At 42.9% G+C, this 14,197-nt stretch overlaps 1 protein-coding gene across 1 annotated transcript in view; it reads right to left on the bottom strand.

The window, feature by feature from the left end:
- The window catches only part of LOC139748792 (probable glutamate receptor), an 80,470-nt gene that overhangs the window by 28,359 nt on the left and 37,914 nt on the right, over positions 1 to 14,197 (bottom strand). Inside the window, exons 3-5 of the mRNA XM_071662226.1 lie at positions 11,634 to 11,786; positions 9,316 to 9,460; positions 8,829 to 8,977 (exon numbers count right to left, since the gene is read on the bottom strand). Of these exons, the coding sequence (XP_071518327.1) occupies positions 8,829 to 8,977; positions 9,316 to 9,460; positions 11,634 to 11,786 (447 nt within the window). The remainder of the gene's footprint in view (positions 1 to 8,828; positions 8,978 to 9,315; positions 9,461 to 11,633; positions 11,787 to 14,197) is intronic.

The raw sequence follows: 14,197 nt of genomic DNA on the forward strand, positions 1-14,197 counted from the left end.
GCGTTTATGTATATACACGAGTATGTGGGTGGGTTGGGTGATGCCTCGTCATTTCCATGCGCTTCCTCGCTAACGCGGGATTCGGCGGTTAAGTATGATACAATATACATATATATATATATATATATATATTATTATTTTCTATTATACTTTGTCACTGTCTCCCGCGTTTGCGAGGTAGCGCAAGGAAACAGACGAAAGAAATGGCCCAACCCCCCCCCATACACATGTATATACATACGTCCACACACGCAAACATACACACCTACACAGCTTTCCATGGTTTACCCAGACGCTTCACATGCCTTGATTCAATCCACTGACAGCACGTCAACCCCGGTATACCACATCGCTCCAATTCACTCTATTCCTTGCCCTCCTTTCACCCTCCTGCATGTTCAGGCCCCGATCACACAAAATCTTTTTCACTACATCTTTCCACCTCCAATTTGGTCTCCCTCTTCTCCTCGTTCCCTCCACCTCCGACACATATATCCTCTTGGTCAATCTTTCCTCACTCATTCTCTCCATGTGCCCAAACCACTTCAAAACACCCTCTTCTGCTCTCTCAACCACGCTCTTTTTATTTCCACACATCTCTCTTACCCTTACGTTACTAACTCGATCAAACCACCTCACACCACATATTGTCCTCAAACATCTCATTTCCAGCACATCCATCCTCCTGCGCACAACTCTATCCATAGCCCACGCCTCGCAACCATACAACATTGTTGGAACCACTATTCCTTCAAACATACCCATTTTTGCTTTCCGAGATAATGTTCTCGACTTCCACACATTCTTCAAGGACCCCAGAATTTTCGCCCCCTCCCCCACCCTATGATCCACTTCCGCTTCCATGGTTCCATCCGCTGCCAGATCCACTCCCAGATATCTAAAACACTTCATTTCCTCCAGTTTTTCTCCATTCAAACTCACCTCCCAATTGACTTGACCCTCAACCCTACTGTACCTGATAACCTTGCTCTTATTCACATTTACTCTTAACTTTCTTCTTCCACACACTTTACCAAACTCAGTCACCAGCTTCTGCAGTTTCTCACATGAATCAGCCACCAGCGCTGTATCATCAGCGAACAACAACTGACTCACTTCCCAAGCTCTCACATCCCCAACAGACTTCATACTTGCTCCTCTTTCCAAAACTCTTGCATTTACCTCCCTAACAACCCCATCCATAAACAAATTAAACAACCATGGAGACATCACACACCCCTGCCGCAAACCTACATTCACTGAGAACCAATCACTTTCCTCTCTTCCTACACGTACACATGCCTTACATCCTCGATAAAAACTTTTCACTGCTTCTAACAACTTTCCTCCCACACCATATATTCTTAATACCTTCCACAGAGCATCTCTATCAACTCTATCATATGCCTTCTCCAGATCCATAAATGCTACATACAAATCCATTTGCTTTTCTAAGTATTTCTCACATACATTCTTCAAAGCAAACACCTGATCCACACATCCTCTACCACTTCTGAAACCACACTGCTCTTCCCCAATCTGATGCTCTGTACATGCCTTCACCCTCTCAATCAATACCCTCCCATATAATTTACCAGGAATACTCAACAAACTTATACCTCTGTAATTTGAGCACTCACTCTTATCCCCTTTGCCTTTGTACAATGGCACTATGCACGCATTCCGCCAATCCTCAGGCACCTCACCATGATTCATACATACATTAAATAACCTTACCAACCAGTCAACAATACAGTCACCCCCTTTTTTAATAAATTCCACTGCAATACCATCCAAACCTGCTGCCTTGCCGGCTTTCATCTTCCGCAAAGCTTTCACTACCTCTTCTCTGTTTACCAAATCATTTTCCCTAACCCTCTCACTTTGCACACCACCTCGACCAAAACACCCTATATCTGCCACTCTATCATCAAACACATTCAACAAACCTTCAAAATATTCACTCCATCTCCTTCTCACATCACCACTACTTGTTATCACCTCCCCATTTGCGCCCTTCACTGAAGTTCCCATTTGCTCCCTTGTCTTACGCACTTTATTTACCTCCTTCCAGAACATCTTTTTATTCTCCCTAAAATTTAATGATACTCTCTCACCCCAACTCTCATTTGCCCTTTTTTTCACCTCTTTCACCTTTCTCTTGACCTCCTGTCTCTTTCTTTTATACATCTCCCACTCAATTGCATTTTTTCCCTGCAAAAATTGTCCAAATGCCTCTCTCTTCTCTTTCACTAATACTCTTACTTCTTCATCCCACCACTCACTACCCTTTCTAATCAACCCACCTCCCACTCTTCTCATGCCATTGGTATACATGGGGTGTTCAGAGTTGTAAATGGAAATGGTGAAGAGCTTGTAGATTTATGTGCTGAAAAAGGACTGATGATTGGGAATACCTGGTTTAAAAAGCGAGATATACATAAGTATACTTATGTAAGTAGGAGAGATGGCCAGAGAGCGTTATTGGATTACGTGTTAATTGACAGGCGTGCGAAAGAGAGACTTTTGGATGTTAATGTGCTGAGAGGTGCAACTATAGGGATGTCTGATCATTATCTTGTGGAGGCAAAGGTGAAGATTTGTATGGGTTTTCAGAAAAGAAGAGTGAATGTTGGGGTGAAGAGGGTGGTGAGAGTAAGTGATCTTGGGAAGGAGACCTGTGTGAGGAAGTACCAGGAGAGACTGAGTACAGAATGGAAAAATGTGAGAACAATGGAAGTAAGGGGAGTGGGGGAGGAATGGGATGTATTTAGGGAATCAGTGATGGATTGCGCAAAAGATATATATATATATATATATATATATATATATATATTTTTTTTTTTTTTTTTTTTTTTTATACTTTGTCGCTGTCTCCCGCGTTTGCGAGGTAGCGCAAGGAAACAGACGAAAGAAATGGCACAACCCACCCCCCATACACATGTATATACATACGTCCACACACGCAAATATACATACCTACACAGCTTTCCATGGTATACCCCAGACGCTTCACATGCCTTGATTCAATCCACTGACAGCACGTCAACCCCGGTATACCACATCGCTCCAATTCACTCTATTCCTTGCCCTCCTTTCACCCTCCTGCATGTTCAGGCCCCGATCACACAAAATCTTTTTCACTCCATCTTTCCACCTCCAATTTGGTCTCCCTCTTCTCCTTGCTCCCTCCACCTCCGACACATATATCCTCTTGGTCAATCTTTCCTCACTCATCCTCTCCATGTGCCCAAACCACTTCAAAACACCCTCTTCTGCTCTCTCAACCACGCTCTTTTTATTTCCACACATCTCTCTTACCCTTACGTTACTCACTCGATCAAACCACCTTACACCACACATTGTCCTCAAACATCTCATTTCCAGCACATCCATCCTCCTGCGCACAACTCTATCCATAGCCCACGCCTCGCAACCATACAACATTGTTGGAACCACTATTCCTTCAAACATACCCATTTTTGCTTTCCGAGATAATGTTCTCGACTTCCACACATTCTTCAAGGCTCCCAGAATTTTCGACCCCTCCCCCACCCTATGATCCACTTCCGCTTCCATGGTTCCATCCGCTGCCAGATCAACTCCCAGATATCTAAAACACTTCACTTCCTCCAGTTTTTCTCCGTTCAAACTCACCTCCCAATTGACTTGACCCTCAACCCTACTGTACCTAATAACCTCGCTCTTATTCACATTTACTCTTAACTTTCTTCTTCCACACACTTTACCAAACTCAGTCACCAGCTTCTGCAGTTTCTCACATGAATCAGCCACCAGCGCTGTATCATCAGCGAACAACAACTGACTCACTTCCCAAGTTCTCTCATCCCCAACAGACTTCATACTTACCCCTCTTTCCAAAACTCTTGCATTTACCTCCCTAACAACCCCATCCATAAACAAATTAAACAACCATGGAGACATCACACACCCCTGAGGCAAACCTACATTCACTGAGAACCAATCACTTTCCTCTCTTCCTACACGTACACATGCCTTACATCCTCGATAAAAACTTTTCACTGCTTCTAACAACTTTCCTCCCACCCCATATATTCTTAATACCTTCCACAGAGCATCTCTATCAACTCTATCATATGCCTTCTCCAGATCCATAAATGCTACATACAAATCCATTTGCTTTTCTAAGTATTTCTCACATACATTCTTCAAAGCAAACACCTGATCCACACATCCTCTACCACTTCTGAAACCGCACTGCTCTTCCCCAATCTGATGCTCTGTATATGCCTTCACCCTCTCAATCAATACCCTCCCATATAATTTACCAGGAATACTCAACAAACTTATACCTCTGTAATTTGAGCACTCACTCTTATATATATATATATATATATATATATATATATATATATATATATATATATATATACATAAATTATCCCGGGGTATAGGGGAGAAAGAATACTTCCTACATATTCCCTGCGTGTCGTAGTAGGCGACTAAAAGGGGAGGGAACGTTGGGGCTGGAAATCCTCCCCTCTCATTTTTGATTTTCCAAAAGAAGTAACAGAAAGAGGGACCAAGTGAGGACTTCCCTCAAAGGCTCAGTCCTCAGTTCTTAACGCTACCTCGCTAATGCGGGAGATGGTGAATAATATGAAAAAAGATATGTATATATATATATATATATATATGTACGAATAAAGTGCATATGAACGCGTACCTTCACAGAACATACAAACCTCCAAAAGCCAGGATCGAACCCGTGACCCCTGTGCCACAGGTGGGAATGCTACCGCTAGGCTATTGGGCTGGCTAATAGGAAATGACTATTCGAATACTACGTACTCGAATACCCTTCGTATCACGTTGGTGAGCAGTATCATCTACACCAGATATTTCTCAAAAAGCGCACATAGCAAGCAGATGGCATTTTACCGAACTTAACTGTACAACGCGGAGGCATATGAATACGAATAGAGTGCATATGAACGCGCACCTTCATAAAACATACAGATCTCCAACAGCCAGGATCGAACCCGTGACCACTGTGCCACAGGCGGGAATGCTATCGCTAGGCTATGGGGCTGGCTAACAGGAAATAATTATTCGAATACTATGTAATACTATGTAATACTATGTAATGTCGTAGAAGGCGACTAGAGGGGACGGGAGCGGGGAAGCCAGAAATCCTCCCCTCCTTGTATTTTAACTTTCTAAAATGGGAAACAGAAGAAGGATTCATGCGGGGAGTGCTCATCCTCCTCGAAGGATCAGATTGGGGTGTCTAAATGTGTGTGGATGTAACCAAGATGTGAAGAAAGGAGAGATAGGTAATATGTTTGAGGAAAGGAACCTGGATGTTTTGGCTCTGAGTGAAACGAAGCTCAAGGGTAAAAGGGAAGAGTGGTTTGGGAATGTCCTGGGAGTAAAGTCAGGGGTTAGTGAGAGGACAAGAGCAAGGGAAGGAGTAGCACTACTCCTGAAACAGAAGTTGTGGGAGTATGTGGTAGAATGTAAGAAAGTGAATTCTAGATTAATATGGGTAAAATTGAATGTTGATGGAGAGAGATGGGTGATTATTGGTGCATATGCACATGGGCATGAGAAGAAAGATCATGAGAGGCAAGTGTTCTGGGAGCAGCTGAATGAGTGTGGTAGTGGTTTTGATGCACAAGACCGGGTTATAGTGATGGGTGATTTGAATGCAAAGGTGAGTAATGTGGCAGTTGAGGGAATAATTGTTATACATGGGGTGCTCAGTGTTGTAAATGGAAATGGTGGAGCTTGTAGATTTATTTGCTGAAAAAGTACTGGTGGTTGGGAATACCTGGTTTAAAAAGCGAGATATACATAAGTATACGTATGTAAGTAAGAGAGATGGCCAGAGAGCGTTATTGGATTACGTGTTAAATGACAGGCGCGCGAAAGAGAGACTTTTTGATGTTAATGTGCTGAGAGGTGCAACTGGAGGGATGTCTGATCATTACCTTGTGGAGGCGAAGGTGAAAGATTTGTAGGGGTTTTCAGAAAAGAAGAGAGAATGTTGGGGTGAAGAGAGTGGTGAGAGTAAGTGAGAATGGGAAGGAGACTTGTGTGAGGAAGTACCAGGAGAGACTGAGTACAGAATGGAAAAAGATGAGAACAAAGGAGGTAAGGGGAGTGGGGGAGGAATGGGATGTATTTAGGGAAGAAGTGATGGCTTGCGCAAAAGATACTTGTGGCATGAGAAGAGTGGGAGGTGGGTTGATTACGAAGGGTAGTGAGTGGTGGGATGAAGAAGTAAGATTATTAGTGAAAGAGAAGGGAGAGGCATTTGGACGATTTTTGCAGGGAAAAAATGCAAATGAGTGGGAGATTTATAAAAGAAAGAGGCAGGGGTGAAGAGAAAGGTGACATAGGTGAAAAAGAGGGCAAATGAGAGAGCATCATTAAATCTTAGGGAGAATGAAAAGATGTTTTGGAAGGAAGCAAATAAAGTGCATAAGACAAGGGAGCAAATGGGAACTTCAGTGAAGGGGGCTAATGGGGAGGTGATAACAAGTAGTGGTGATGTGAGAAGGATATGGAGTGAGTATTTTGAAGGTTTGTTGAATGTGTTTGATGATAGAGTGGCAGTTATAGGGTTTTTTGGTCGAGGTGTTGTGCAAAGTGGGAGGGTTAGGGAAAATGATTTGGTAAACAGAGATGAGGTAGTAAAAGCTTTTCGGAAGATGAAAGCTGGCAAGGCAGCAGGTTTGGATGGTATTGCAGTGGAATTTATTAAAAAAGGAGGTGACTGTATTGTTGACTGGTTGGTAAGGTTATTTGATGCATATATGATTCATGGTGAGGTGCCCGAGGATTGGCGGAATGCTTGCATATTGCCATTGTACAAAGGCAAAGGGGATAAGAGTGAGTGCTCAAATTACAGAGGTATACGTTTGTTGAATATTCCTGGTAAAAATATGGGAGAGTATTGATTGAGAGGGTGAAGGCTTGTACAGAGCATCAGATTGGGGAGGAGCAGTGTGGTTTCAGAATTGGGAGAGGATGTGTGGATCAGGTTTTTGCTTTGAAGAATGTATGTGAGAAATACTTAGAAAAGCAAATGGATTTGTATGTAGCATGTATGGATCTGGAGAAGGCATATGATAGAGTTGATAGAGATGCTCTATGGAAGGTATTAAGAATACATGGTGTGGGAGGCAAGTTGTTAGAAGCAGTGAAAAGTTTTTATCGAGGATGTAAGGCATGTGTACGTGTAGGAAGAGAGGAAAGTGATTGGTTCTCAGTGAATGTAGGTTTGTGGCAGAGGGGTGTGATGTCTCCATGGTTGTTTAATTTGTTTATGGATGGGGTTGTTAGGGAGGTGAATGCATAAGTTTTGGACAGAGGGGCAAGTATGCAGTCTGTTGTGGATGAGAGAGCTTGGGAGGTGAGTCAGTTGTTGTTCGCTGATGATACAGCGCTGGTGGCTGATTCATGTGAGAAAATGCAGAAGCTGGTGACTGAGTTTGGTAAAGCGTGTGAAAGAAGAAAGTTAAGAGTAAATGTGAATAAGAGCAAGGTTATTAGGTACAGTAGGGTTGAGGGTCAAGTCAATTGGGAGGCAAGTTTGAATGGAGAGAAACTGGAGGAAGTAAAGTGTTTTAGATGTCTGGGAGTGGATCTGGCAGCGGATGTAACCATGGAAGCGGAAGTGAATCATAGGGTTGGGGAAGGGGCGAAAATTCTGGGAGCCTTGAAGAATGTGTGGAAGTCGAGAACATTATCTCCGAAAGCAAAAATGGCTATGATTGAAAGAATAGTGGTTCCAACAAAGTTGTATGGTTGCGAGGCGTGGGCTATGGATAGAGCTGTGCGCAGGAGGGTGGATGTGCTGGAAATGAGATGTTTGAGGACAATATATGGTGTGAGGTGGTTTGATCGAGTAAGTAATGTAAGGGTAAGAGAGATGTGTGGAAATAAAAAGAGCGTGGTTGAGAGAGCAGAAGATGGTGTTTTGAAATAGTTTGGTTACATTGAGAGAATGAGTGAGGAAAGATTGACCAAGAGGATATATATGTCGGAGGTGGAGGGAACGAGGAGAAGTGTGAGACCAAATTGGAGGTGGAAAGATGGAGTGAAAAAGATTTTGAGTGATCGGGGCCTGAATATGCAGGAGGGTGAATGTCGGGGAAGGAATAGAGTGAATTGGATCGATGTGGTATACCGGGGTCGACGTGCTGTCAATGGACATAATCAGGGCATGTGAAGCGTCTGGGGTAAACCATGGAAAGTTCTGTGGGGTCTGGATGTGGAAAGGGAGCTGTGGTTTCGGGCATTATTGCATGACAGCTAGAGACTGAGTGTGAACGAATGGGGCCTTTGTTGTCTTTTCCTAGCGCTACCTCGCACACATGAGGGGGGAGGGGGATGTTATTCCATGTGTGGCGAAGTGGCGATGGGAATGAATAAAGGCAGACAGTGCGAATTGTGTGCATGTGTATATATGTATGTGTCTGTGTGTGTATATATATGTGTGCATTGAGATGTATGGGTATGTATATTTACGTGTGTGGACGTGTATGTGTATACATGTGTATGGGGGTGGGTTGGGCCATTTCTTTCGTCTGTTTCCTTGCGCTACCTCGCAAACGCGGGAGACAGCGGCAAAGCAAAATAAATGATATATATATATATATATATATATATATATATATATATATATATATATATATATATATATATATATATATATATATATATTACCGATTTTCGTTCTTTTCCTGGCAGTGGAGTGATGCCCCATTGAACTATGAAAACCTATGAGATCCTTATGACAAGGTAAGAGATGAGCATTTGTTTATGATATACATTACATCATCTATATAAGGTGCAGTCAGGTCTGGTACTTCACTCCACTGGATTGTTATGTAGAAGGCTATCCCAATATCAACTTCGCGTCTATGCAGCTGTCCCATAATACCATACCATGATCCATTTTCATACTTTTCTCCCCATGTTCTCTCTGAAATGTTAAGACATCTGTGATATTATCCTCTACACAAGACTGTCCAAACAAGATACACAGGAAGTATTGTATATTGAGCTCTGTGAGATATGATGTTTTTTTGTCATATTTTTTACTTTGCATCATTATAATTTGTGTTTCGGTAGTTGTTTAGCATTAGTGCTATAGAGTCAATTGATAACATGAAATTCAACGGTTTGATAAAGCCATTAATAATCTGCCTTAGGCACTGAAGGCCTCCGTCATGGTTTTATGTTGATGTGTTTGCAAGATTACGAGATTAATGTATCTGAGATGGCACAGATAGAAGTATGACATTAACGAATTTACGATACCGTTGGGTGAGGTAAACACAGCAGTGGCGTTCAGCACGTGGGCGACAGCCTTGACAATCTCCACGTCCATGCCAAAGCGTGCCAACACGGTGTCATTCTTTGCCCGACGGACGAAGCTATACGGCCCATAGTTGAAATGTGTAATCTGGGGATGAAAGAAGTCAAACTCACTAGCTGGTTTACCCTCACCAACACCAGCACATTCGCACCTTTCACACCACACAGTTAGCGCTACAGACACCGTCGACGTAATCAGCGTTATAAAGGAAAAAAATGTTATTGCCTGATGATGGTTATTTATACAAGATCATTTGTATCACTGAAATGAAAAATTTTCCCCTCATCAAAATACCTCGAAACTTCATCATTTCATCGTATAACATTAGGAATCCTCTCAACAAAGGGCTCCTCCAGCTACTTCCTTTCGCCACAGGCAGGCGGAGTCCGGTAATGCTATTCAGTGACGATGATATAGTTTTCAGCACCTTCCTCTTTCCTCATTTTTTTCGTTACGTTGGAGGCTTCAGCCACGGACGAAAGTCCAAATCATGACCGGGGACTTTAATTGAGATATTTAGGGGATTATGAAAGGGAGAAAGAAGAAACAAGGGAAAGCATTTACGAATTTTGGAGGAATTCAAAAACCTGACTTTTAGAATGTGCTATTTCATAATTATTGGGAAAGACTTGAGAGGGGAGAGAGTTCAACAGCTTCGAGGTGTATGGAAAAAAATCGATTATCAAAACGGCCTACCCATTAGTTGCCAACGGCCAAACAGTGATCATGTGATGCAGCAGCTTGTTAAGAACTGAGTGGTCTGTGTGGGGACACAAAGAGCCAGCTCTCGGGAGCATTAACCAAAGTTATATTTAAAGAAGTAGGAAAGTGAACCATCATTGCAGCGTAGGGTAGGCAGGTTAAGTTTGGAAATTCGCCTTGGAGAGTTCATGAGTCGGACCACTTTCGACTCAACGCTGTCGAGCAAAGATGCAGAGCTGAAACCACCCCAAATGCGAAAGCAGTACTCCATACAAGGACAAATCAATCCTTTTATATAAACGGAGAAACTGTTTGGAAGAGAAGAAATTTCCACATCTAAATAGGACTCCCAGTTTCTTAGACGCAGACGTAGCTATTTTCGTAATTCTGGATTTCCAAGAAACAGTGGATGTCACAGTAATACTAAGTAAGTTCATTGAGTCAGAAAGTGGAATGATAAAACCGTCGAGGGAGAAAAGAGAGTTTTGAGAAATTTCGATAGAGAGATGAACAGAAACTGGGTTTTGGAAGCTTTAAACTTAACCAGATTTCGTCTACCTCACTGAGATGTCCTATCCAAGCCAGAGTCTAATGAGGAAGCTGTGTCAAGACGAGATCGAGAACAAGTGAGAGAAGATTCAGAATTGAAGGATGTGGAGAAATACAGCGTTCAGTCGTCAGCGTATGAATGCACCTGATCATTTGTGGAAGAGGCGAAATCGATGAATAAAAGGAGAAAAATATGGTGGATAGGGTAGAACCTTGAGGGACATTGCTGATGATGGAAAAATTGCATGAGGCTGATCAATCAACAGCCATGGAGATAGATCAGCCAGAGAGGGAGCAGAGTGAGGGAAGAAAAGCAAAAGAAGCGAACTTAGAAAATAGAACTCGTTGCAAATCTATGTCAAAAGCCTTTGATACAACAGCGGCAACAACCAATGATTCCCTAATATCTTTCAGGGATGGTGACCAGACAATCGTAAGATAGGAAAGAATATCATCAGTGGATCTCGTCCCTCGGAAGCCATACTGTAGATCAGAGAGGAAGACTGTGAGATTCAAGATACCTAAGGAGGTTAAAAGGGATACAAATATTTTGGAAATAGATGTCAAAGCAGCAGGACGATAGTTCGATGAGCTGGCAAGGTCATCCTTCTCAGGGATGGAATGTATCAAAGCATGTTTCCAAGAAAAAGGAAAATCAAATTTTCAAACTGAAACGGAGCAGGCGAGCAAGCACAGGTCAAAGTTCAGAGGCACAATCTTTCAGTACACGGGAATGAATGCCATCAGGACTATAAGACTTGCTTGTGTCCAGAAAAAGGAGTGCTTTTGGGACAGTCTAAAAGGTGACTACGGGGAAGGGCATAGGATTAGCAAGAGGAGCTTCAAGGATTGAAGGAATGGTAGAGTCCTCAGTAAAAAAGGAAAAAAAAAACGAGTAATTATCCTTGACCATGGAGTCTCAAAAGTTCAGTTATACCACCCACATAACTATATTACTATGAACATGTTATCACAAATTTTAACCTTATTGTAATTATTGTCAACTCACCTTAAGCTGGGCTCCGTGTAAGTCAGCCAATTTGTCAGGGAAGAGGTCTAACTGGCGTGTGAATTTGTGGCGGTCCCAGGTGTTGATACGCCTCACTCTCTGACCCCAATACAGCTGGTTCATGTACAGCACCCACTCCCCCTCGGTGCTAGACTGTGGGATGGATCATAAGCTATAGTACACCTGGTTCATGTATAGCGCCCACTTCCCGTCGGTGCCAGACTGTGGAATAGATCATATGCTATAGTACAGCAGGTTCATATACAGTACCAACTACTCCTTAGTGCCAGTACAGCTGGTTCTTGTAGAACTTCCACTTCCCCTCGGTACCAGGCAGCAAAAAGAAAGATATTTGAAATACTAACAAAGTCTATGAATTAATTTGTCTTCCTTCACTCCCGCTATTTCCAGTTATAGCTTCTAAGATCATTTGTATATATCCTCAACATTTGGCAGCATATTCAAGAAATGATAAAGTAGAATGCTTACTTCGCATACCGGGGTTGATGTGCTGTCATTCGATTGAAACAGGGCATGTGAACGTCTGGGGTAAACCATGGAAAGTTTTCTGGGGCCTGGATGTGGAAAGGGAGCTGTGGTTTCGGTACGCTGCACATGAGAGCTAGAGACTATGTGTGAACGAATGTGGCCGTTGTTGTCTTTTCCTAGCACTACCTCGTGCGTGCACGGGGGGAGGGGGTGTTATTTCATGTGTGGCAGGGTGGCAGCGGGAATGGATGAAGTTAGCATATATAAATATGTACACACAACAAAAAAAACTATCGCGCAGAGGGGGTCTGAAGACGTCTGTAATGATCACTGACCTACCTGTTGTACCATGCCGGTAGGGTTGGTATACGTGCCTGGAAGCCACAGGTTTCCAGAGTCCTATGCTAGACCCATGTAAGTTACGTGCCACAAGAGCAGCATTATATCTTTAACAATAAAATTACATCATACAAGGCAGTACGAACCCCTACTTTTGAATTGGTGTGTGTAATATAGCTGTGAGACACACACAGCTATATGCGGCAACCCCCGCATGTGGTAGCTGCAGCATACCTCAATGTGATGCCAGGTAAACACAGTAGCTTCATATTGTATAGGTGTAATTTGGGAAGAATATGTTTTACTATTGATATTGTATTATTCTATAGCACATCTGGGTTCGTGGCAGTCCATAAAGGTTATCTTACACCGCCATTTTGTGTCCATGCAGGAAATGTAATGAGACATGCGATACATTTTTGAAAAAATGAAACAGCGCGGGTATAGTTCACTGCGAGCCAATGTCGAAAGGTTGTTTTTGTGGTATATCTAATTTTACCATGGAGACCTCACAAGCGACACGTGAAGCTATTCTACAGCTTCATAATGAGGGCTACAGCGACTCTGAAATTGGGAGACGTCTTGGTATTCACCGGTCAACCGTAGCACGATGGATTCACCGACAGGCAGAGTTGGGCAACACAGACAACAGGCATCGGCGTGGGCGCCCACGTTGCACAACCCCAGGTAATGATGTTGCATATATAGGTATACTGGACCACTTGATGTTATGTAAACAACCACATCACATGTTATATTTGCACTATGTCATCCTTTCCCTAGGTCATAGCAGCTGTCATTGCTGCTGCCCCCTTCACGCCCGCTAGCAACATTCGGGATACTCTTGGTCTGCAGTGCACGCCTCAAACTGTCCGAAACAGACATCACTCTGAGGGGCTACGTGGTCGCATACCAGCAACAAAACCTGTGTTAAGTGAGGCAAACATGGAGAGCAGGGTGGAGTATGCGTTGGAGTATGCGGACAAGCCACATCAGTTTTGGGAGAACGTCATCTTTTGTGATGAAAAAACCTTCTGCAGCGATGGTCCCCCTGCAAACAAACATGTTTGGCGGCATCCTAACACCAGGTTAGCTCTTTCTCTGTCTGTCTGTCTCTCTCACACACACACACACACACATACACAGAGGTTATGCTATATAACATATTTTCCATTTTATAATGACAATTTATGGTTAGGCCAACATGAACAACCGTTCCGGAAGTGCTTTGAAACCATGGTGCCACGGCCACCACAGTCGTTTGCTGCTTGAAACGTCCTGTTGTGCTGCAGTATTACATTTGAGTTATGCACACTCATTATTTTTTAAGTGACTAACAGTGATCATGATCACTTTATACGGCATATGTAAATACTGTAGCAATAATCTCCATTTACGATGTGATATCATAATAAATAATTATTATATATTTAGTTAATATTTTTTTATTTACTTAGTTATTATCTTAATCTATATTGCAGCAACAGTTGCACTAATATGATTAAGACACATTGTCTTATGTAATTTTATACATTTTATATAAGCAGATACGAGACACAACATGTGGTGGGTAGCAGGAGGAGTGGGCGCGCGCGTCAGTGCAGGACTATTTGGTTGGATCCATCCATGGTGCTGGTGTCGGTGAGTTGGTGGATGTCGGGCCTGGCCAGTTGACCGGACCTAGATACGTTGAGATACTGGAGGAGGTCCTGCTACCTTCAGTGGGGGCTATGCTG

The sequence above is a fragment of the Panulirus ornatus genome, chromosome 5, assembly GCF_036320965.1.
Source record: "Panulirus ornatus isolate Po-2019 chromosome 5, ASM3632096v1, whole genome shotgun sequence".
Taxonomy (NCBI): Eukaryota; Metazoa; Arthropoda; class Malacostraca; order Decapoda; family Palinuridae; genus Panulirus; species Panulirus ornatus.